Source organism: Pezoporus flaviventris, unplaced genomic scaffold, assembly GCF_033815535.1.
Source record: "Pezoporus flaviventris isolate CSIRO_AGI_PZ_B2104156 unplaced genomic scaffold, CSIRO_AGI_Pfla_v1 ptg000002l, whole genome shotgun sequence".
In the NCBI taxonomy this organism is placed as follows: Eukaryota; Metazoa; Chordata; class Aves; order Psittaciformes; family Psittacidae; genus Pezoporus; species Pezoporus flaviventris.
Window position 1 is genome coordinate 74,992,725 of NW_026892550.1, and position 26,569 is coordinate 75,019,293.

General features: G+C 42.8%; 1 protein-coding gene across 3 annotated transcripts in view; it reads right to left on the reverse strand.

Annotated features, from left to right (window-relative positions):
* ADAMTS3 (ADAM metallopeptidase with thrombospondin type 1 motif 3) overlaps positions 1 to 26,569 on the reverse strand; it is a 104,305-nt gene that overhangs the window by 71,956 nt on the left and 5,780 nt on the right. For all 3 annotated transcript variants that reach the window (XM_061463294.1, XM_061463302.1, XM_061463284.1), the window contains exon 3: positions 24,438 to 24,838. In XM_061463294.1, the coding sequence (XP_061319278.1) occupies positions 24,438 to 24,838 (401 nt within the window). The remainder of the gene's footprint in view (positions 1 to 24,437; positions 24,839 to 26,569) is intronic.

Below are 26,569 nucleotides of genomic sequence, written 5' to 3' on the forward strand. Positions count from 1 at the left end.
CTCATGTGCAGGAGGAAAAAAAAACCTCTTAGAAGGCACCTGAATATAAATCACTGTAAATAATGGTGAAGGAAATCTGGTGATACATTGAAGGAAACAGTCACTTAACTCCCTGCTTTTATCTAAGGGCAACAAGACTAAACTTCTTCCAGCAGAGCCAGTAAGAGCAAGAGCATCATGCAGAGGAAAAATGGATACAGAATATCTGAAAATACTGGAAAACAGCAATGGGATAGGTGCTTTGAGGAATCTGTAAGTTATTATCAATGATACTTGATAATATATTTGTGTAAATGTAGCAGAGCAGCTATTAACAAGCAGTATTCTTATAATCTTCCTTCTCTACAATGCTGCTCCTCTTCTTGTGAGTGATACAGGGATGGCTCCTGGAGCCAATCTATATCATGGGGCTGATACACCTTCAGCTACAGCTGAAGCTACTTACAGCTCCTCGAGTGATGCACTGTTTTTTCCCTCAACCCAAGAAATTCTTACATGAGAGCTCCATTGCTGTAGCCTTGTACCTGAAGACTTCACTACATGCAAGGTCAGAATTACAGTTATGGCTTGGAGTGAACCCATAGACACATACAAAGCATGAACGACAAAAAAAAAAACACCAAACCCCATAAAACCAAAAGGAGACCATCCTGACAGCTCTGCAGTCTGCTCTAGGGCTTCCCCAGCAACAAATGGAGATTATCATGGTCTGAGTTTAGATAATTTGTTGAATACAAGCAGACAGAATTGTGACAGAGAACAAGAAATAATAAAAATATTCTGAATTCACAAACAGCTCACAATTTGGCCGGGCAGGGTATTTGGCCATCTAGTCTAGCTCATTCTTTGCCAAGATGGGTTGGACCAGATGATCCTTGAGGTCCCTTCCAACCTGGGATTCTGTGATTCTACGATGGAGTACTTCACCACAAGCCTTCCATGCTCTGTGTGTTTTCTTCTATCTACACTCAGATTTTCAGTTAATGAATTTCTTCAGACATTGGCTAAACTACACAAGTCTCAACACTACATTCCTTCTTCGTTTTCATTAGGTGAGGAGTAGTAATAAGCAAGATTTGGGGTTGGAATAACTCATGCTGGCATCACAAGTCAGCTCTTCGTGTGGCTAGTACACATAATTAGACTGGAATTAACAAGTCCTCTTCACATGTTAATGGCTTATTTGCTTGCCATTTTCCTGAGCAAAGTGAAGTTTCAGCCCTACAGTTGCTATGTTACTGGTGCAGACCTTGTCTTGGCAAAGAGGTTTTTTGGTAAACAACCAATTTTCTATGAAGGTGTTGCCTATGAGTTGAAGGCAGTTCTATCCAAAAGCAATGCTCAGGACAAAAGCCAAGCTTGGCCTCACTTTCCACCTTCAACGTGGGTGCTGCTGCTTCTTCTCTGTGTTAAATCTACAAAGGAAAAGCCACGATCATATTTCAGAGCATGGGTGTGCCTTGCTGTAAAAGCAATATAAGAATCATCCACAAGCATCAATGCAGTTTCCATTTCCACAGCTCTCCATAAAACACTTTGACAGACCCAACACATTCCTTAAGCCACAACAGTGTCTGCTCCTCAAAAGTCACCCGACTCCACAGACACCAATAAGCCAGCCCTATTTATACGAGATAGTTGCTGCTTTAAAAGTCAAATTATTCATCAGGAGGAGCAGTACCCAAAGCAAGCATCCGATTTTACTTAATTATGCTAAACTAATCACGTGCTTCACTAGGAAAAAAAAAACAAATTTCCAAAGTACAACCATTGAGATAAATGACATCAATTCCAGGAGACACAAAACACACCTGACAGAACAGACTGAACCTCAGTCTACAAAGGCTTGGGAGTATCTGGCACAGGTACTGCAGCACATGCAGACAATGTGCAGCATTCTCCTTGCTTTGGCATACACCTGGAATCATGCCCAGCATTAGGTCCTGCTCTTTTCCCAAGCTGGAAATCAGACTGTACCTCATACTCACCTTTTTTTCCCTATTTAAGACAGCCTTATTATTTATACAGACACAAGATGTGCCTCTACCTTTTGTTCATCCTCACAGGCAGTGCCTGACTCCCCTAATATCAGTGGATTTTTATGGCATTGAGGGGATTTGTACCCATAATCACAAGTGAACATGACACAATTACTCCACAAAATCTGCACATGGAGCTGAAGGGCTGGATTTCAACCCGGTTGTCACCACCATAGGGTTCCTAGAAAGCAACATCCCCTAAAGAACCAGTGCAAGAGCAAGGAGCTGATCTCCCAGACAACTTGTAAATTCCCCTGGCACAGCAGAGAAGTTAATGAATGATACAAGCTGCCTTGGAGCTGCTCACACAGACCAGAGGCTGTGCTGACCACGTGCAGCGAGTGCTTCATGCAAGAACAGTGATTCCTGTGGCCCCAAGTGAAAGAGGAGACAGGGCAATTTTGAGTTTGCAGTCAAAGGGCCAGGCCTGAAGGGTTGATGAAGTTAAAACATGGGAAGCAAAAAGTACAAAAAAAAAAGGGGGGGGGGGGGGGGGGAGAAGGGAAGAAAACAGGGAAAAATGAGGAAAGTGGGGAGGAAAAAATTAAAACAGAGGAAGAAAAAGGGGAAAAAGGAGAAAAGGGGGGAAAAGGGGAGAAAATGAGGGAAAGAGGAGAAGAAAAACCGGGGGAGCAAATAAAAAAGGTGAAAAAAAAGGAGAGAAAGGGGAAAAGAGAGAAAAATGGAAAAAAAAAAAAAGGAGACATGGGTGATACTGACAAGGACACATCTGGGTTTTACTCATCAGCATTTCTCACTCACTTTGCTCCTACTCTCCCCCACAGCCTTTAGCCTTACTGTACTCTGCTTTATTTGCAGCTATGGTTTTGTATCACCTGTGTGGAAGGTGAACACGTTTCATATGCTGTTGAGTAATGCATTTGCCCACACTCTGAGATACTTACCTTCACTTTACCAATACAGTAAACAGTACAAACATTAACATGCTCTTTCTGACATATAAAATATGACTTACAAATACTCCAGTGGGGTTATCTTACAAAGCATATTGTAAATGAAAGCAGACAAATTTTTATAAATACTGTTTGTTTTTTTTTTCCTTTTACTGGAATTTGAGCTTTAGAATCAACAGAGGCAGTTTGGGTCCATTTTACCAGCCTAGAAGCAAGCCTGAATGCACAAGCCAGCTTGCTGTCCATCCCACATCCCCATTCACCCCCATTTCATCAATAAAGAGAGCCTGAAATTTTCCAAATGAAAGGAGAAGGAAGGGCATAAGCAGGTATTGCATATTCAAGTCCACCTTCAATATAAACTCTATTTTCCTTTACATTTTCTTGCCCACCAGCATAACAGACAAGCAGCAGATGCTCAGGCTAACTTGGAGAATAGGCTGCGGTAGATTTTCAAGCAACAAATACGTAGTGCGATTTATTTTTTTCAAAAAAAGCACATTTATAGAGCAATACAGGAAAGCACAGTCTGAAATCCTAGAACGCCATTAATTTTACTACTTTTTCTTATAAATTAACCACACACCAGATTGCCATCAGCTGAAGGATGCAGGTTGAAATCTGTGCTTCTGGGAAGTTCATCTAGAACTGTCTTCATGATTCTTAAAGTGCTTCCCTGCCCTGAGGGGGTTCATAGGGGAAATGTCCAGCACCTTGTGTGCACCCATGTCACTGTGTAGTATCCATAGATATCTTTACATGATGACCATTAGTGTGTTTCATCCCTGCAGTATTCTTCCTTCTCCTCTACCCAGGCATAGAAAGCAGAGGGAAAAAAACCCTTAATGATGAATTAAACTGATGAGAGTCTTGCCTAGAGTTCCTAATAAAAGGTAACTGGGAGCAAGGCCAAATATGGTCTGGCACAGGCAGCCCACCTAGGAGGACTTCCCAGAGGATACTATTCTTTGCTGGGCAACCCACTAATAGAGCAAAACCTCGAAAAATGCCTTTTCCTTTTTTTTTTTTTTTTCCCCCAGTGCAAAGACACAGACAATAATAAGGGAATTACAAACAGTATAAAGCCTTGAGAAAATAACCTGCAAGGGCGGGTTAAACTAAGGAGTTGCGTCCTGAGCCAAAACAAACAGCATTTAAGAGCGAACACGATTCCATATAAATATGCATGGGGTATTAGCTGCAGGAGAGGAAAGAGCCATTCATTCAGGGAGCACAACAGAGAACTGTGGAGTGACCACTAAGAATGGACACATTTAACTCCAGTATTAGAGTAAACATTATGGGTGGGATTTTTCAAAGTATTTTAGGAAGTTCAATGCCCCATTCCTAGTGGTTTGCCATAAGGGCAAGTCATTTCATTCCCAGGTGTGTTTTGAAAAGGCCACCCTCAACCGTCAGAATGTGGAAGGGTTTGTTGAGCAAGAAGCAGAGTTGCATTATTGGCCAATATCAAGTAAAGTGCTGCTAATACTTGCCACCAAGTGTTACTAGAGAGTAGGTCATTCAAGTCTACAGTGCATTTGCTTTACAAACTAAACCTACAATAGAATATCCCCATCCTATCTGTTAGAATCACAGAATGGTTTGGGGTGGAAAGGACCTTAAAGTTCATCCAGTTCCAAGCCCCCTGCCACAGGTAGGGACACCTTCCACTAGACCAGGTTGCTCCAAGCCTCGTCCAACCTGGCCTTGAACGCTGCCAGGGATGGGGCAGCCACAGCTTCTCTGGGCAACCTGTGCCAGAGCCTCATCACCCTCACAGGGAAGAGCTTCCTCCTAACATCTCATCTCAATCTCCCCTCTGTCAGTTTAAAGCCCTTCCCCCTACAACTGTCCCTACAGGCCCTTCCCAAAGCCCCTCTCCAGGTTTCTTGTAGCCTCTTTAGGCACTGGAAGCTGCTGTAACATCTCCCTGAAGCCTTCTCTTCTTCAGGCTGAACAAGCCCAGTTCTCTCAGCCCATCTTCTCATGTTCAATTCAGTAAATGTTTTTACTTTTTCATTCCAGCCTCCACTGCCCACCGCTATTCCAAGTTCTGCTTTTTCCTTCTTACTGTCGTCTCATATCCTAGATATGGTGGCCCAAACAGGAAAGCTGCTTTTTCTCTCACATCTCCCCCTATGAAACACTCATTTCCTAACTGCCTATGAAGAAAGCTTAATGGAAATAAAGATTTCTAAAAAACCTTTCTAGAGTTCTGAAAGACCTCTGCTTACTGCACTCATCAATGATGTCTCGCTCTTCCCACCTCCCATCCTGTCCGTATCTGCTCCCTCCTAACTCTCATCATAATCATAGAATAGTTAGGGTTGGAAAGGACCTTAAGATCATCTAGTTCCAACCCCCTTGCCACGGGCAGGGACACCTCACACTAAACCATATCACCCAAGATTCCATCCAGCCCGGCCCTGAACACCCTGAGGGTTGGAGCATTCGCAACTTCCCTGGGCAACCTATTCCAGTGCCTCACCACCCTCACAGTAAAGAACTTCTTCCTTATATCCAATCTAAACTTCCCCTGTTTAAGTTTTAACCCATCATCTCTTGTCCTATCACTACAGTCCCTTCCCAGCATCCCTATAGGCCCCCTTCAGATACTGGAAGGCTGCTATGAGGTCTTCACGCAGCCTTCTCTTCTCCAGGCTGAGCCTCAGTTTTCTCAGCCTGTCTTCCTGTGGGAGCTCCTGATCATCCTTGCGTTCTCCTCTGGACTTGCTCCAACAGCTCCATGTCCTTCTTATGTTGAAGATACCAGAACTGTACATTGGTAAGCTCTTCCCAGCAGCAGCTGCATTCATGCATCTACCATGGTGGCCTCTTGATCCATCAGCAGGTACTACTATAATCCAAATATACTACAGGCACCTTGTCACTGAAACCATTGTATCTGCGTACAAATGCTAGAAGAGAACTCCAAACAACTCAGCAGATGTGACCAAAATGATTCAAGGAGTCCGTGTTTAGAGTAGATCCAAGTATGGGTGCTACAGTACCAGCAACCACTGAAACCGTTATCAGAGCCTACTAGTTTAATGCTACAAGAATTGCAGGAGTCTTTGGTACACTGGGAATGTGAATAAGTCTGTATCAGGAGTTGGGATCCAGGACTAGAGAGCATCATTCTTAGACTCTTCTGTTACCGAGCATTGGCCAACACAGGCTCCAAGGAAAAGAGTAGAGGAAGCAAGATGTGGTGTGGTGACTCTTCCACTTCCTTGGAAAGACCACATCACTCACTCTCAACAGCAAGGAGTGATGACGGAGGGCAGTGACTGCAACCATGCTGCTCACCCCAAAGCTTGTAAGAAAACCCTGAGAAGAGGGTGAACAGTGGCTTTGGCACCAAGTGTCACAGCAACTCCCCTGGGGATAGAATTAACTCTCCCTTTTTCTCTACAAATCTCCTGCTATCTCTCCAGCACTCTCGGATGAGCAAGTAGTTTAAACAGCAGCCAGCTGTGCAGAGACCCCTCTCTGCCCCTCTTGTGAGGATGACACCAGCACCACCATCACAGTAAGCTCTACCTCCACTGACTCCCATTCATAAGGGTTTCTGTGCTACCCATTTTCACACCACTAAAAACCTATACATTTAAGTAGAATTACACTGAAGTATAGCTAAATACTAACAGGTTCAACTCCTCTCCTTTAACTTAGAGGCAGTGACACAGTGCACAAAATAATTACTTTCAGTGAAAAATGCTTTCACCCCACTGTCTTTTTTTTTGGTTTTGCTGTTATTTTAGGTACACGCTTATCTTTACAACATTATATTTCAGCTGCTATCTATATTTTGAAACCCCTGCATTTTTGTAAGACACAATGAATCTACCACAGAGAAAGTAATAATAAAAATTGCATTTTTAAACTGTGCTCAGAGCTCTTGTACTACAAAGAAAGGGTTTGTAAAACACTGACATGATCCTCTGGGATCCGAGGTGTTAAATAGCAGCTAATTCTCCTAAGCCAGCTTTGAATACTGACAGAAGTGAACATAGAAAGTTGCTTGAAGTAAATTGGAAATGCAATACTGAAGTATTTGAAAATGGTTTTCTTTTTTCCCTTCCACCCCTTTTTTTAGTATCTTCCATTTTCTCTTAGGTGATAAATAAATGAGACCCTATTCTAGAACATTCATCACAAGGATAAACTGTTCCTTACCCCACACCTCCTCTCTATCCTCTATCTAATCTTTCTAACCAACTCCTTTGTCACCAGACTTGTTCCAGACTTCAAAACTCTACTATTTTTGTTAATTTTGGTATTTTTTCTTTTCTCCCTTCTCAGCTAGAAACCAGGAGCAATATGTAAGTACTTTTCCACCAGTTAATTGGGGATTACATCTTTAATCCATTATTCTTTCCATATCTTTTGCAAACTGAGGACAAACTGTGTTAGATACACCAGGCCCAGCAGGCTGGAGGCAACTCTGGATGAAGTCCTGCAAACCCCTGTACAAGAGGCATACTTTAGTGGCACCTAAGACATAAATCTAAAAACAGTCAGCCATCAAATCTATAATTGATGGCTATAATTAATTGCACTGCACCATGAGGGATGCATGATCAAGAGGACTTCATTGCATCCTCCTACATAAGCATCTTCATTTGTATTATAAGCACCTTTTACCTGATGTAAGATACGCACACCCTTCTGTAAAACAGAGTAATTTGGAAATACCATGTCGTGTCTTTACTTTGAAGATTTGAAATAGAGATGATTAAAGGATTAAAAATTGAAATTAAACATTGTGTTCAAGGCTGTACATTTATCTCTACATGAAGTAGGTTGTCAGTAATACAAAGAGCAGATTAATAAGTGGGCTGGAGTTTGCTCAGACACAGGAGGTTGTCCATATGGAGTCGAGCTGCAGTAAGAGACCTTGCTAAGAAATGAGCAACTATGTAAAGAAATAAATCAGTAATAAGCTCAGGAATCCAAGGATGCAAAGATCACCTTCCCTCCGTAAGAACATCCAACTTGGAACCCTTGCGTAGCATATGGGTGCAAATGTGAAGTAATAAAGGGGGCCTATGTAGGTGGACTGTACCTGGGAGGGAAGTAGAAATGAGAAGACAGCAACTCTCACCAGAGCACACGTGTGATAGAGCCGGGCAGCTATTTGCCAGTCCAAGGACAGCGAAGAATTCAGCGGCAAAAAGGAAAACTACCTATGCAAGAGCCACCCCTGGTTTAGGGGACAGACTGTGCTTGGGAAGATGAATCTGCTTGCTTAGAAGAGAACTAAATCCAATCACTACAACCAACATGGGCAAACACAGTGAGACAAGGTTTGTCTGCATGAGTTACAGAGCCCAGGGCTGTTCAGATCAATTCTCACCTGAGTGCGAGCAAAGGGACTGTCACCAGCTAAGGTCAGGAAAGCAGGGTCCAGACAGACTGAGGTCTGTGAAATGGCAAACCTCGCTGTTAAGTGCTTATGATAACTGTAGAGAAAGAAGTTCAGCTTGTGTCCAAAGAAGAAACAAGCCTACTCAGGAAGAGGTTCCTCCACCATCTTGACACCTGTCCTTTAAATGGAGAAGGAAACTCTTCCTTTACATGACAAAGGTAGGGCTGCTCAGGCTATGTACTGGTCAATGCTCCATACGAGTCCTCCTGCCACACTTTCATCTGCTCCAAACCCAAGGCATTTCTTCATGTGAAACAGTGCATGCAACTAGGCACTTAGACACAGAAGTAGGATATAGGCAGCAGCATATCAGAGAAAGGATCAAGACAAAGAGTGACAGATTGTCCAAGCCTGCAAAAATGCAAAGGGATTACTCTCCTTCTCCTGGAGAATTCTCCAAATCTTTTTTGCTTCCTTTCCATTCTTCAAAGCACGTGACAGGGCAAAAGAGGGCTTTATTTGACTGGGAGAAGGTGAGTATTGCTCTCTCTCATCAAGCTCAACAGAGGAGACAGATAATGAAGATGGGCACTGCATGTGCCCAGTCTAGTCCCTGGCAGTGTTCAAGGTCAGGCTAGATGGGGCTTGGAGCAACCTGGTCTAGCGGAAGGTGTCCCTGCACATGGCAGGGGGTTGCAACCAGATGAGCTTTAACGTCCTTTCCAAGCTAAAGTAGTCTGGGATTCTATGATTTGCTAAGAGTACACAGGACAGACTCCCAACAGCTTAGCTTTTTACACAGTAGCTGGATCTATCACCATGCATGCCTTAAAAATGAAAGGCAGAGATACAGCATCCCTAAGTGTCAGAACTGGGATATCCCAATCTATTCCCACTTAGGGCCACCAACAAAATCTCTTAACAGATTCTGCATGCATGATAACTTAAAATAAGAAAGTTGCTTGCCCTACCTGTGCAGTTCCAGCTACCAGCACCATTTATTCACCTACCACCAGAACGGCAGCAAAAGGACTCAACGCTCAAACCAACACAAAGCTGCTGCCTCCCAAACAATACTGTCCTCTGACCATGCTATCCATGAAACTGGGAAAGGTTTCCAGGGCTCTCTCCCCACCCCTCTCATTTCTTTCTTTTTCCCTGTTGGACAATCACAGGGGGCTGACAGCTCTATCCTGCCGCTAACTCAATAGAAGCCCTATTGAAAAGCATCAAGAGCTCTGTGTTCCTTCTATTTAATATCCCAGAACCAGCCAAGCAGACATTGCATCCTGCCAAGACAAACATATGGGACCTGGCAAGTGGAGAGGGGGCAGTTTCTGGGAACAACCCTCCAGTCTAAACTTCTTAAGGAGTCACTATAAACATGCTTTTGTAAAAGAAATGGCGCTGCCTCATCTAAACCCACAGATTCAGTGCAAAAACACTACCACCTTTCACCCTCTCTGTTAGTTTAAGGAGTGTTCAGTCCAGTGACAGTGCAAAACCTGCGTCACAGCAACCTGCTGCTCACTTTTTTCATCCAAAGGAGAAACCTTTTTGGACTTGCACTGAACACTGGTTGATTTATCGGAAGAAAAATACAAGCAAAAAGGATGCTTTGCCTGCAACCATTTTCCTTTGCCTGTCTCCACCAAACCAGACCTGTGGTGGGTGGAAATGGATTATAAGTTTCCTATGTGTGTAGCTCTACGGTTGTACCTTCAAAGCACTAGGTGGATATTATTTCTCATGCCACGTGGGCTCCATATTTTGTCAAGAATCAACTGATCACAGATGGCTTGGGCTGGAAGGGACCTTCAAGCTCATCCAGTTCCAACCCCCTGCCATAGGCAGGGACACTTTCTGCTAGACCAGGTTGCTCAAAGCCCCGTGGCTTTAAACTGACAGAGGGGAGATTGAGATGAGATCTTAGGAAGAAGTTCTTCCCCATGTGAGGCCCTGGCACAGGTTGCCCAGAGGAGCTGTGGGACTTCTCTGTCCATCCCTGGCAGTGTTCAAGGCCAGGCTGGATGGGGCTTGGAGAAAACTGGTCTAGTGGAAGGTGGCTCTGCCCACGGAAGGACTGGAACTGGATGAGCTTTAAGGTTCCTTCTAATAAACCAAGTCAAGGATTCTATGAAGTGGCAAACAAGCATATCTGCATTATTCTATGGCTCTATTTATTAAGCTAGCATGGATACACACCTGTTGCTCTCACACTAAAGCATGTCTGTCATCTACTGGGGTTAAAATGATGTGACAGAATGCCTATAGGTACCTTTCTGACAGTACACATGCATTTTCATGCTAGATAAAAGATGTGGCAGATAAACAGTCTCCTTCTCCAGCTTCCCAAAGCATTGCTTCGTCATCAGCATCCATAAGCTTGGTGCTCTGTACCGAACAAGAATGATTAGCTCGGCCATTGGCACAACATAACGTTGTAAATCTCCGCTCAGTGAGACTTCTGTGGGTAGATTGGGTCCAGCAACTCCATACATACAGATGAGTGCCAACAGTTAAATGCAAAACACACATGGCAAACTAAGGGAGAGTTCCCCTTCTTGTCATAATACTCCTGAGATATCTGTAACGCTGAACTGCTTTTTTAATCTTTTCCCGTTTATTCTAACTTCTTTAGTTTTTGCTGCCTAACTCACATATTTGAGCACAAATTATAATTAACCAAAGCGAAAGCCATCAAGTATCATACATTTTCTTCTATTTATAATGCTTCCAACTAATTCAGGCTCATCAATCTGTATTATTTTATCACAACACTTTGTACAACGCGCTGATGATATGATAAAAGCGACTACAGATAATGTAAAAAACATGTAAAGTACAGCAAAGATTTTATATCAATATAGAAATCATACCAAAGTGACAATAACATATTCACTCTAAATTCCAAGTGATTACCTCATATTACAGATCTTCTCTTAACCTCATTAAAAATGCCAAGAGAGATGTCCTCCCAAGGAGAAAGGTACAGGATATCACTCTGCCCCCAGCCCTGCCAAAATGCTGTTCCTCATCAGAAGCTTCAGGAACAGTCTTCCATGGTTTGGGTAGGCTTAAAAGAATAAAGGTGTCAGAAAATGGCCCAGCAAAGTCCTAGAAGCATGCAGATGGGTCACTGGAGAGTTAAAATCCTGCAGCATGGACGCACAGCTTCATTCCTTAATGCAGATCAAACATACCCTTCCCCCATGTGCTTGCTTGTGTAGCTGGAAGTGTCACCTTGATTTTGATGATACCCATCTAAAAATGTTGCCATCACATAAAGTTATGAGCAGACAAAGCACACACTTAACAAAGGCATCTTGGAAGGAATTTGTGAATCTGGGAGATAGCAACAAGAACCAACGAGAGTCTGCAGCCCCTGTGGTGGTGGGGGTGTCTCCACAGAGCTGAGGCTGGTGGCAGGTTGCTCAGAGGCTCATCTCCTGGCTCAGCAGAACTTGCTTCTCAGTCATGTAAGGGGATGCAGGCCCCTGCCAAGGTCTGTCAGGCAGGGCTGGCAGGGAAGGGGAAGAGCTGTCCAAAAGGACATACTTCTCTTGCTGCACATCTTCTGCATGTTAAAGTATTTATGACCTCGACATACTCAGCATGTAAAAAAAAATACTACACATTAGAAGAATACTGGAAAGAAGGAATATGGCAGGGCTCAGGCATTCTGAGGGGCAGATGTTACTGATGCAGTCACTGGGTGCCTGCACATGGAGAGAGGATGTCTGCAGAAAGTTCCCCCCGTGGATATGCCACCAATCACACATACCCCCTGAGGCTCATATAGGAAGCAGGACTTCACCAGCTCATTCTTCCGCTTTGGAAGATGAATGTGATATAAAATCCATGTTATACCACATTTTTATCTGCAGCAGAACTCCTGGCAAAGCATTTCAGAATGAAAGCAAGAGCTCCTGAATCATTTTAGCCTGAATTCTTGCAGGCTATTAAACACACATGGCACAGAGCAGCATTAAGATTTTTCTTATCAAGTAAGTGCCAAGAGCAAGATAGTATTTATTTAAAAACATTGAAGCCCGTTTTGAATCAAATGAAATATTCAAACAGCACATGTTGCTCAGCCAGCTGCATCATCCACACAGCACAAGTTTGTGACCAATTATCAAATACCAGATTTTTAAAACAAAAAAAAAACCAAAACCATTTCTGCAGATACAAAGAGAAATACTATTTATTCAACTGAATACCAGGATGAAGATTCAGAAACAGGATGAAAACATAGGAATGTTTAATATCCTCTTCCAAACTACGGACACAATTCAGGAATGAGAAGCTAAAATACTCTTGTGCTAAAATACCCAGTGTCAAGCTGATCAGAAACAATACACATTTCCTTAACTAATGAGTGCTTTCTCTGGATAATAAACTCATTTTAAATACAAACCTGTTCTTGATTTTAGACACACCTTGCACACACAGTGCAACCTGAGTAATTCATGCTGAAATTCCTTATGCTTGGTTTTAATCCAAATGCTGGGTTTCTTTTTTCCCCCCTTTCATAAAGGCTAAGGAAAAAACAAAATAAAATAAAGAAAATAATCTATGGAACCCCTTAAGAGTTATAGGAAAGCAAAAAAGGAAAAACAAACTTTGATTTTTATGTGGAAAAATATGAGTCTCTTTTTTGTTGTTGTTCTTGGAAAACAAGATTCATTTTAACAGCAAACTGCTGTGAAAAACTGGCATGCAAAATGCTTTGTCCCTAAAGAAGGAATTGTGGTTTTGAAGTATCAGTTACTAAAACCTGAAAAGTATGCACAGAACATGCTCAGTGCAGTCAAGTATCTCCCTGAGCCCAGCGTACCTCTGTGGAGCTAGTTACTGAGAATTCTGGTCTTGGTAGCAATGACAGAAGCTCTGTGCTAGTAACTATTTTATGGTGAAATAACATGGACAATGGCAAAACTTGGTCTCTGAAGGGGACGTGAAATGGGGGATTAGAAGAGGCACCCAGACTCTTTGCCACAGGTTAACCTCAGGGTTGCCAGTCCTTGTAGTAAACCTGGTGTTTTCACAACTCCTGGAGTCATGGGGGCACCTGATAGTCATAGCTTCCCCTAACAAGTGGAAAGGAAAACAAAACCCAAGGATATATGATAGCCTTCAAAGAAGGAAAAATAAGAACTTCAGTTCAGTATACTCCAAAACTACAAAGGAAATAAAATAACCCCAAAATAGGAGTATCCCATGATCTGGAGGGTGGAAAAGGGAACACCTGAGGTCAGCACCACCATGTCTATCATGGTGCACAAAAGCAGTATTTATCTGCTGCCTACACACAGCAGTCATGAATGATGACACAGAATCATCATGATAGCAAAGATGTTCCTGCTTATTCCAAGGTAACAGAAAATTCAATCAAAACTAAGGGTGAAAAACCACTGTCAATTACCATTTAGAGGAGAAACAGAAAAGGCATGTATTTTACACTGAATGGAAATAGTGTTGATCAAAAGCTAGGAAGCACCATTCCAAAAGTATGGAAATGCCAAAGCTAGTAATACATCAAATTCTTTGCACAAAACCCCCTCTCAACAGAAAAGTAGTTTTACACATTAGAAATATAGGTATAAACCAAGAAAGCCAAATGACAGCACAAGGTTAGAAATTTTAGTTGCTGTTGCATTGCTGCTGCTTTTTAAAAAGAGACTCCAAGTAATTTATTAAAGTTATCAGCCAAGTTGCAGAAGTAGTCTAGGAAAAATAACTATCAGTTTAAAATGGAAGTGAAAGCAAGTATTTCACCCCATTAAAAGGAGTTGCAGCTCTGTTCATCATTTCAAGAAACTCCTGAGGTAACATGAGGTCAGGAGGACAGAGTGACTAACTTCTATTTCCACGACTCTGTCAGAGCCTGAATCAGAGCATGGTGACTAGGGTTGCAGTGTGACATTCCCCTACCCCATAAAGGTAAGAACTGGTCTGTGGACGAGGAGCAACTACAACACACAAACCTATCTCCTCAACCTTCCCCTTTTCTCTCAATAACCCTGCATGGTATTTTCTGCCCAGTTCTGTTTCTTGACTACTTTGCAAACCTTAGACCATGCAACTCTGAGGTCAGATTCCAGACACAACCAAGTACAGTGCTGAATAAACACAAGACATCAAAAAAGGCTCTTCTGAATATGGCTTCTGTATTTCTACCCTACAAAACACAGCCTCAAATTTAGTACAAACTCTACCATCAATAAGAACTTTTTGAGAGAGGTTACAACTATTAGGTTTGGAGAACATTGACTATTTCAGTATCTTGTTTACTTTCTCTTACTGAGACATGTACCACATGTGATAGGTGGAGGCAGAATATGAATGAGAGCCCAGTTCACATGCACTGTGTGTGTTATCAAGGGTCCACAGAAGTTACAAAATCTGGTTTTTATGACTAAAACTATAAAAAAGGGTTGTATTGAGTAATTTTAATAAGCTTAGGCTATTTTATGTGTTAGCTGTGAGACTTCAGGAATGAAAAAAATATATAAATTAAGAAGTATATGCTACTTTGTTAACAAAAAGCAAAAATCCAAAAATCCCTAGAGAAGATAACCTGATTAAAACACCTCCATATTCAGCATTAGCATAACCAGTGCAGCTTCATATTCAAACAGACTGTTCTTCCCACCTCCACCTACTCACAATATACTGTCAAGTGTCTTACCTAACCTTCAAATATTCGCTCCAATCTAGAAAGACAGGAAAAGGATGACTAGTATTGGTGCTAAGATTTTTTAGCATCATATTTTCCACTTGTGGCTATGCAGCACATACATATTTTGGCAGACCTGGGGTAGTTCTTCAGTTCCCAAATGTTTTGGGCTATTCCTGTTGGATGCTCCAGAGAGCCCCCAGGAAGCCCTCAAATGAAGTCCTCCTCTTCTAAAGATTTCATAGAGAACTTGGATTTCAACACTTCAGGTCACTCAGATGCCAATCTGAAATGACTTTACCTCCACATCTCCTCCCTTCAGCTCTTTTTCTCCTCCCAAATCCTCAATATACCACTTGTATCTTCTTGCTCTCCAGAACAGCAGCAGCACCTGGCCCATCCATTTGGCATTAATGCTTCTGAAAACCCAATTTCCAAGGTAGGAGCTGTATCACTTGGTGTGGCAACAGCTCCTCCAGCCCTTTGCTTCTGATGGAGTTTTTGCCCAGGCAAAAAAGTTGGCCAGTTTCATTATGCAGATGGTCATTCTGGAGTTTCAACTTTCTACAACCAGATGAAACACTACCCACAGCAAGCTAGACAATGATGCCTTGCTGTGAATTCCAAGCAAGGCTTTTTTGGTTTCCAGCACACTTTGTTTTGTATCATAAACCAGTGTCACTGCACTTTCAGGCCAGACATCACTTTCACTGTGGCTACTAGAGCAAGAGACACACAGAAAGCCAAGGAAAAAATCACTACTAGTGAAGTATTGCCTAGAAAACACCACACCGAACAGCTTTGGTGCCAGCCATCTCCTCTCTCCTTAACTCAAGGATGAGTAATTATGCAGGACTGTCAAAATAGGTAGGATTGATTCTACTTCCATCCTGGCTTCCAATTATTTAATAACCTGCTCCCACCATCTCCTGAAGGGATCCCAAATATCACCTGGTCTACCCTTTGAGACGTTGTTTTAAGACCAATATGAAAACTTTACTTCCAGTTATCAAAAACTGTCTACAAATGAGCCCTAAACTACCTCTACCATTTTTGAATGGATATAGATTAAGGGAGAAGACTGCAAAAGATCCCTGGAATCTGACTTCCTCCAAAACCAATGGAAATACCTAAAGCAGGTAACCAACAGGACAAGTTGTAGTCTCAAATCTTGTCTTACTGTTACCCTCCATATACTGCACTGCTGGTGTGCCACCCAACGCCTTGTGCGGCACAAGGATGGAAATAACCCCACCTAAATCAGAATCCTCCAGTTCCACTTTGGGAAGGTACTTCAATAATAATATCCCACCCCAGAAAAGCTGTATTTGTTACACAGCTTAAGGATAAACCAACACACTCCTGCAACAGAAACAGACAGGAAGGACAGGTGGATTGCGCAGGAGCCCAACACCACCTCCAAACCTGACAGTGTTGCTAACTTTCAGAGCAGTCTGCTGGAAAATATTCCTTTATTTATCCCAAACTTATTTCATTCTGCAAGGATCAATCTGCAAAAGGGACTCCCAGAGGGAAATACCCTTTCAGCCTGACAAGAAAAAAAGGGGCAGGAATTCCAACACCTTGTACAACATTATTCCTCGAAATCCCTACATCCAGAGCCCCACCATTTAGTGATCTTTCAGGGGGAGCTGGGGATGAAGGAAAGCAACAGGCTGACTATTATATGTCATTTCTATATATGTCCTATGAGAAATTTGCAGTTTTCATCCTATCTACATTCTGAGCTTTGTCCTGGACTAAAGAAATCAGCTCCAGAGAGGGAAAACAGGAGAGCTTGGAGGTAGCATGCCTGCAGTGTAGGGTATTTCCAAGGATATTTTACTTTGGGAGCTCATTTCTCCAGTCCAATGCCATCAGAAGAACAGGATAGACCTCAGACAACCCTGGCTCTTAGGTCTTCAAGTGAAGTTCTGGCTCAGGGAAAATAATTCAGAGGCCAGTTGCTCCAATGGACCCATGACACGGGACTATTTCCAGGAGTGTACTGCAGGACACACATGCAATGGTGTCTGTGATGTGCTCCTGAAAGTCATGCTCTCTGTCTTGGTGATGGTATAGCATCAGCAAGGGATGCATCCTACAATACTCTTCATCACCACTTTTGCCATAAAGTGAAGGCAAATTGCTCCTGAGGAGGCTGGAAATCTGGGATGCTACAGCAAGTTGTTGCTAAATCCTGGAAAGCTTGATGGAGCTTCTTCCAGTAAGTGGAAGCAGCTCAAATCTCAGATCAACCTCATTTTTCAGCCACATGCTCCCTCATCACAAATGCCAGCAGACGTTCATATACTAGGCAATAATCCTTCTGGAATAAACATGGATGAAACATTGAAACAGATTATTTAAGAACAGCGAGTATCAGGATGAGGACACTCAATACTGGGAAGGTTTTGAACAAGATGCTGATGTGACACCAGAGCCATCACTGGCCATGCCAACCCCACCACACCCACTGCTGCTTCCAACAGGGATGGCTCAGTGTTCAGCTGCTGCTCTTCTGGCCTCTGCACAGTCTGAAAAAGCTGGACTCAAGAGCAGACTCAGTGGTATTCTGGGGGTGAAATAAAGGGATAATGTTTTTGTTAGGGTATATAGAAACAGGGCAACTTTATCTTTTCTTTTTTTTTTTTAATTCCCCCTCTGTAGAGCACTCACACCACAGAAATGCAACTAGAAGTATTGTCCTGGGTTTAGCAGCAGCAGTCATTTTTTTCTCCTTTTTAGTAGCTGGTGCAGTGCTGTGTTTTTGACTTTCAGCCTGGGAACAGTGCTGATAACACAGATGTTTAGTCTGACCAAGGACTTCCTGAGTCTCATGCTCTGCCAGGGAGGAGGGAAAGCCAGGAGGAAGCAGAGACAGGACACCTGACCCAAACTGACCAAAGGGATATTCCATACCACAGCACGTCATGCTCGGGGAGGTAACTGGGAGTTACCCGGAAGGGCACTCTCTGCTCTGTCGGGCTTGTTTTTGGCGGGTGGTATCATATTCTCTTCCCTTGTTATTTCCCTTATCATTATTATTATTGGTGGTAGCAGTAGTGATTTGTGTTATACCTTAGTTACTAAACTGTTCTTATCTCAACCTGTGGGAGTTGCATTCTTTCAGTTCTCCTCCCCAACCCTGGGGGGGGGGGGGGGGAAAGGAAGAAAGGGGTCAGACAGGGAAGTAGACTGCGTGGCTGCCTTGCTGACAGGGTTTAAACCACAACAGGTATACTCTCCATACAAGGGCAAAGGAGCAGCTTAACAAATTTATTTCCCATTAAGATTAGCTCAAGAAGGGCTGTAAAACCACAACTGTTCTGCAGGAACATGCTGCTCTGAAGTCAAATGTACACAGCATGAAGTGATGTGTTCAGACTTATTTTACCTGGCTAATAATGTGGAATGATGAGCCCTAGGTTCAAGCAAGTAATTACTGTAATCAAAGCAATGAAGGAGAGAACTGAGTTACTTTAAAGGTAGGTTTCAAGCACCTTGCTTGAGCCCGCTTATAGTCCCCTTTTCTCCCTGAAACTTCACACTGTGAAAAGCCTACAGGTGAGGAAGAGGAAATATAATCTCAAATTTGGCCAGAATCCCTTCTTTTGGAAGGGGTTTCTTGGTCCTGATTCACTCCCCAAGGCTCAAAATAACTGCAGCCCTCTGCTGATGTTCCCCAGTAGTCCCCGTGCTTTTTGCCATGGCAGAAGCTGGTCTCTGACTATCAGTCAGACAGACAGGGACGGTGGTGTGGGAATGTGCAATGTACTTAGAATCACAGAATGGTTTGAGTTGGAAGAGACGTTAAAGTTCATCCAGTTTCAACCCCCTGCCATGGAGAGGGATACCTTCCTTCCACTATATCAGGTTGTCCCAAGCCCTGTCCAGCCTGGCCTTGAATATTGCAAGGGATGGGGCACTCACTACTTCATCTGTTTTCATTGTTTAACCACATAAGACTATGCTCCCAGTTTTCCTTTCCCGGGATTCCTCCCAGCACCTTTTGAGGGAACCACAGCAGCAGGCAGGGCTGCTCCATCCCTCTCCATGCAAGAGTAGAGCAGCTCTTGCAGGAGGGATTTCTTCAGGACCTTTGCTTTTGTGCTCCGTTTAAAATATACACGACATCTTTTTCCATTTGGAAAACCTATTACCCAAACTGATGGCATATTTCTGTGCTATGAAAGATATTTGTGCAGCTCCTTATATCTTGGCTACATCAAATCCATAGCAGTACTACTGTATATCTGTTCAGTTTTTCCTATGACCATGCAATCCTTGGAACAGAGGGAGGGAGCTGAAGCCAATAGGAAAATTACCATTTCAGAGGAGACCTAGCAATTCAATCAGCCTTGAAAATGTAAAGCATACAACCAAGTGGAAACTCTGAGCATAACCCTTTTTAATACTTCCTACTTTGTACAACCTCTGAAGAACAGAGGTTCCCCCCATTCACCATCCTTGAACAGGCAGCAGAAGTTGGTGTGAAGAACAGGTTTCTAAACGTATCTGCTGAAGCAAAGAGATTTTCTTTGCACCAATAAAAAAAAATCTTTTCAATTAGGTTTAATCTTGTTTTGGTCATGGGCTGAAGTCCCATAGGAGCAAGAGCTGATCTGGGACTTTGATCTTCTCCCTGCTTACATCATCTTCTGCAACTGTGAATGCGGTATCTGTCTTGCAGACACATCCTTCGGCAGAAAAAAGCTTCACAAAAATGAGTTTAAATTAGAACTTTGGAAGAAAGGGGAAATTTTACATGGGGAAGGGCAATTTTTTTTCTAAGCAAGAAAGGGAGAAATGCAAGGCAGCAGGAGAGGAGGAGACGCACAGGTTAAGTGAGGCAAATCTATCACTAGCCCAGATTTGAACTTTTAAAAATAAAGTAGAAATAAATTGAGTTGAGCAAGCATCTGCATATACTTTGTCTACAGTACACCAATGAAACCTGCTTGTTTTGGGTGACAGCTTCAAGAAAATGCAAGCTAGACATCTAAAGTATTTCTGTATTATATTATTTTAAACTATCTTGACATTTTCCTTCAACCACCATCACCTCCCTTCTCAACACTCTTTTCCCCAGTGTTTTATGCAAGAAACCTGAAGACCTGAATAAGCAACAAGACGACACTGCATTTTCCCAAGTTTCCAGAGCTTCTGAACTTTGGGAAATCCTCTTTAATATGGATTACTACATCCAGAAAGTCGGTATTAGCCTCTGGGAAGCGCTGCGTGCTAGGGATGTGACAGGGATGAATTCCAAGTCAAGCCTGACAGTGACCAGCAGCTGCTTGGTTGACCAGGGAGGACAGGCTGAGGTTACCAGATGGGATTTGTCTATCCAAAGAGGCAGCTGCAACCCATCACACCCAGTTATTAAGTCTGTGGGGCTACCAAGCACAACAAAATGCAAGTGGCAAGCACAGGCACAGCAGGTCAAGGGAGTTCACTCAAGGATGTAATCACTGTGGGAAGCATGCAGTAGGGCAGGGCAGCATGGATGGAGACATTTACATCAGTCTAAAGCCCTGCTACTGTCTGCACAGGCCAGCACATGGTTTATTCTCCCTTACTGTTTATTCCATTTTTCTGTTTCATGGTCCCAGAAGACACCGGGTTGCCAGAGCTTTGCTCGCCACAGCCTGGGCAGTAGACATGAACAAGAAACAAGCCTTACTACTTCGATCTTGATGAAACAATAGTCATAAAAGATCATTTGAAAGAAACAAAAATTGAAACTGCTTAGACTCCAGTATGCACTCAATCACATGCCTGAATTAAGCATATTTTTAAGGCTTTTCCTGAACCAAGGCTTAAGTCTTCATGCAAGTGTCTCCAGGCAGAGATACTCCAGCCTGTATTTCAAACAGATTTGCCAAAGGAAAGTTACCGTGTACACCTCTGTGACTGGAATGGAATGCTTCCATTCAGACACTTCAAATTATTCCCTAATTATGGAATCCCAGACTGCTTCGGGTTGGAAGAGACGTTAAAGCTTATCAAGTTCCAACCCCCTGCCACTGGCAGGGATGCCTTCCACTACAGCAGGTTGCTCCAAGCCCCATCCAACCTGGCCTTGAACACTGCCAGGGATGGTGCAGCCACAGCTTCTCTGGGCAACCTCCATAAATACTGTGCCCACAAATACTGCTAGTTGACAGAAACAACAGCAGAAATACACAACAGAGACCTACAGAAGCACCAGCAGTCTGAAATACTGTAATAAAACCACCGGGCAGCTCCTACATGAGTAAGTGTTCTTCTGCCATGACAAGTGCATGGACATGCATGCGATTTTTTACATAAACAGGGTTATTTTCAAGGGATATAACGCAGATGTGAAGACCGGAATTCACCAAACTGATGGCATGCAGATGGCTGTTACTGCAAAAGTAGATATGCAAACTATTTCAAAACAAAAGTAATTGCATATTTTGGGTTTTAAATGTAAATTTAGATTCAGGAAGAGAGCATAGGCCTGCTTTACTAGTGCAAATGACAATTATTCTATATATTTACAATCAAGCAATCAAAATTTAGCAGCCTTATGTTCCATGTTCCTCAGAGCCACACAATTAGTATTGAGAGCAGACACGAAACGATACGAAATTCAGCAGTGTCTATGAAGTGCACATTAGCACAACATACAACTTTGCCCAGCTATCAGTATGTGTCTTATGAGTCTTGATTATGCACAAAATAAAACTCAGGGGTGGGGAGGTCTTTCACACACTTAGGTCAAGCCATAAGTGACTGAAAGCAAGCCATAAGTGTTCTTTTTCTGTTACTCATGATGGCAAATTTCTTTTATAAGCTACACATCAAGTGATTTGGTACTAGTGATTCCCTCCGCTTTCTCCTCAAAGATAAAACCCTACCTGATTACACTGGAGAGCGTTTAAATTCCTCTGAAGTCCAAAATAAATCTTTCCAACAGAGACATGGCCCTAGAATTTCTCACTCTTGTTCCAGTTTCTGTTAAGCTGTATTATCTCACCCTTCACATCTTTAGGATCACACTGAGGATCAAATATTCTAGCTTGGTTGAGAGACACGCAGTGCAGCAATAGAGAAGCCAGAAATGCTAACTGCAAGTTACTGCTAACCTTGGAGCTGGCAGGAGGGAAAAGAAACATAAATCTGCAATCCCATCAGTCCTGAGGATTGTTTATTTATTTCACACTCACTTGCTTAGTGCTCCAAAGGCCTGTTACAACAGGTAGGTGAAGTGAACAAGCCAAAGTGCTTAAAGAGATGTTTTAACACAGGAGCTGCTCCAGGGTGTCCCCAGCAGCAAAGCATGGGTAGGGGACAGTTTACCACAGCTTCGTAGCACATCCATGCTCCAGAATAGAAAATATGCCCACACAAAGCGATATTTCATCCTGCAGGAAATTTATCCTTAAAACTGATCTCTCACTTTCTGCAGAGATAGAAAAGCAAGCCATGATTTTTTTTTTTTTCCTAAACCCATAGGTCAGGGTAATTAAAACAGCTGTAAACAACAAAGGTGAGGGCATGTGTTCATCTACTTAACATTTACAAATATTACCTTATTAAGAGTGTTCACCTTGATTATTAAGTGCCCATATTAATGGAAAAGAACTTACTGCTATTGGTTGAAAAACTCTGACTACAGTTATTACAAAACAGCTTTAAGATTTAAAAGGATTTTGTCCACCCGGTTTCCAACCCCACCACATGGTGGGTGTTTCAGGGGCTTAAGGAAGCCCCTCAAAGGTGGAAGAAGGCATCTCGGATTGAGATGAGCAAAGACAAGAGTGACCCAGGAGCACTGGCCCACTCTCCTCCTCAAACAAAAAGCTCATGTTCTCCCAAGCTCATGTTCTCCCAGTCCAGTCCCTAAAACCACAGAAAGCACATGAAGGGCTTCTCCTGGGTGTGATGTGCAGAGTGGCCCAACATAACTGACAAACTCCTTTACTTAGGAGCCCGCTGGTATCTGCTGTGGTCTTATACACATAGAGGTTTGTCAAGACATCAACCACTTCATTTCAGTTAGCTGAAAGCACAACACCAGCAGCTTGTCAGACACATGGCAACCTCTGCAAAAGCCGCTGTACTCCCAAATTTAATTCCATTTAATCCAGTTTATTGTCTTAACATGCTGTCTCACGAAACACAAGAACTGCATTCAGTATTACTGCTAAAACACAGCTCTCAGCCTGAGGGTCTCCATCTCAAGAACTACACCTGAAGCTGTATTCATCCAGGCAGATATCTGCACTGCCTTTGTAAGCACAGCACAGTGCCAACAGATAGTCCTAAAAAAAAAAAAAACCCAAATAACAAACAAAACACACCAAAATGACATCAGTTGATACCTCAGGTGTGAACACCACCAGTATTTCCTTTCTTTAAACAAGGATAGTTGAGGAGCTTTCTTTGTGCATTCCCTCAGCTCCAACTCAGGACTCCAAGACAGTGATGCAGTTGCCTGTGCAGTGGCTGGGGCAGGCTGCAGAGGCAGGGAGGTTTCCTAGATAGCACTTATTGCTGAAGGGAATCAAAATCTTAACCTGTGGCACATAACAGGAAGAGGGAAACCTGTTATCAAGAAGGGATACTTGATGCAGACTTGTTCATACAATTCCTCTCCAGCAGCAGAGCAACCACTACATTAATCTTCCTGGATGTTGCAGTCATGTTCCACCACTGCCCCTGCTACTTAAAGAGAACAAGGTGGGTATTGTTAGCTTCCTTTACCACATGATTCAATTAATGAATGGTATGCGTGCTCAGTGCATGCCCAGTCTTTCAATGTGGGATTTGTGCACCAAGCCAGTCACCCCATCTGCTAAAGCCACAACCAAATACCTCATTTTTCCAAGGAACCCAGTGCAGTTTGAAGAGCCAACCGCTTATAGATGTGAGCCACTTGGTTCTCACACAACACCTTCTGATGAAACAGCATGGCATGTAAGCAAACAAAAGCCACGCTTATTTTATAAATAAACCCTTGAAAACTTGAATCTGTTGCTATTCTTGGGCTATGGGGCAGGCATGACTTTGCTACCTGAGAAGTACATGGGGCCAACTAGGACACCAAATTCTACATCCGCTCACAAGAAAGTCATCTTTTAAGTCTTGAAATGACTTCATTATTCATTTTACTATTTGTAACACCTCATGACAGTAAAAAGAAAGACCAGCAAAATGAAGGTTTGATTCCTCTCTCACACACCAGCAACATTAAAGACTTGGCTCATTAAACTTGGAGAAATTATCCCACAATAAAGCAGGAAATCTGTATACATCCATATATACTGAAGCATTTTCTAAGGGCTTTAAGAAATCAAGTTCTTTAAATGGTATCATGAGCAACATGTAGTTAAAAGCAACAAAATCTGTGTACAAAGTGGTAAATCACCAGACATCAATGCCATAGCTAGCCTTACCAGACCATCACAATTGCTGATAGCCACGGAAGCTCCGGGGATGTCCGTTATGTCTCCCACATATGCGCAGTTGGTCCACAGGGGCTCTCTCTTCCATAACCTCTCTGTAGCAGTTCTACTTTGATTTGCGTTACAAGCATCACTTCTAGTTTGCACAGAATCTTCGTACCACTCCACGACAGCCTCGGGAGCCACTAAACGAGTGTTGGGTTTCAGCCGGAGGTGGAATTCCTGACCAAAGGCAGTGACGTTAAAATACAACTGTTTGAGGCTCTGGGATACCTCCCGCGTTGACCTTCTTTGGTGACTTGCAGAGAGGATATTGGAGATGTAGCTTCCGTCTGCATTGGTACTGATTGGAATCACTAACCCATACGGTCTTGGTCTGCTTTTTCGTAATTCTGCAAACAGAAATACCCAAAACCAAGGAAAATTAAAACAGGAGCATGGAATGAGCCTGAATACTCGACATGCAGCTACAGAAGTGCATGTTTCCAGGACAAACAATAGAATCATAGAATAGTTAGGGTTGGAAAGGACCTTAAGATCATCCAGTTCCAACCCCCCTGCCATGGGCAGGGACACCTCACACTAAATCATCTCACCCAAGGCTTCATCCAACCTGGCCTTGAACACTGCCAGGGATGGAGCATTCACAACTTCCCTGGGCAACCCATTCCAGTGCCTCACCAACCTAACAGGAAAGAATTTCCTCCTTAGATCCAATCTAAACTTCCCCTGTTTAAGTTTTAACCTGTTACCCCTTGTCCTATCACTACAGTCCCTAATGAAGAGTCCCTCCCCAGCATCCCTAGACGCAATGGGCCATGGGTTGACTGCTGAGGGCTACACTCATTTGGAGAGCACTCCAGCAACTCATTCGATGCATAACACACCACAACTACTGCATGGTCAGGCCTAACACCAAATGCCATGTGCCTAGAAACCCTCTTCATCACATCTCCCCTCTCAGAATTCCCAAGTTAGGATTCCTATTCGAGCTACTCTAAAACACTCCACCCAGAAGCTCAGCTGAAGGAAGATAAATCCACTGTAGCTTTGAAAAGGACAGGGGACAGTGCCACTTACCAATGTGCATTATATTAACTCCTAGACAGCTAGCCTAGAAGTAAGCACACTCAACCAGTGTAGGCAAACACTGAGTATGTGTCACTGCTCTCTTTAGCTGGAACACTCAGGCTTACAGATCTTCACTTGGGTACCTTCCAACAAGGCCTTTAACACTCCTAATTATTACTATAAAAATGCTTTGTGCTACTTCTACACAGACATTAAGAGGAAAAAAAGGCAGACACAGAAAAGTGTTTGACAAATCATCACACTGAGCAAGCAACAACAAATCTGGGATGACGTGAGCAGAAATTCAAATTTCAGGGAATCATGTCAAGGTGGACAAACACAAGCAGCTGTGCCCACCTCAAGCAAACACACACCACAGACACTGGGGTACACATGAAGCGCATGCAAAATACCCTCCCAAGTGCCAAAATTCTTAAGAAGTAGGTCTTTCATTACTCTATTTTCATAAAACTTACAGAAAAAACCTTGAAATGTTCATTTACATTTATCTGGGGAGTTTCCTACGATTTAGGTTTGCTTAACAGCCACAGAAGAGACAGCGACCATTTGAGTTCTCTTTTATGAAATACACCATAATTCCTTCATACGCCTTGATCAGTATTGATTGCTCTTGTGTCAAGAACTCCATTCAGATTTTGAAAACCAAGTGCCATACTTGGTTATAACTCCAACTTGCACAGACCTTTCTGTAGTCTTAGAAAACAGGGAAAAGAATCTAGTGGATATCACATACTGCTGACAAATGAATCAATGCCAGGAGAGGTACAAGCAGTAACTTCTCCCTGTACAGATCTCCTCCAACAAATCCCCTTACCCAGCTACTTGCTATTGCCCTTCCTCTTCATATAAACTTGAGTAAGAGCTCAACAGAGAAGATAATTATGAAAAAAAAACAAACAAACAACACAGAACTTAACAAATTTGTACCTAAATCCTGCATTACATAGAAGCCATAAAACCAGCAAAACCACACTGTGTTGATAGAACCAAAGAAGTCCTCAGGTAATACTAGAGAAGCTGAATGGCATGAC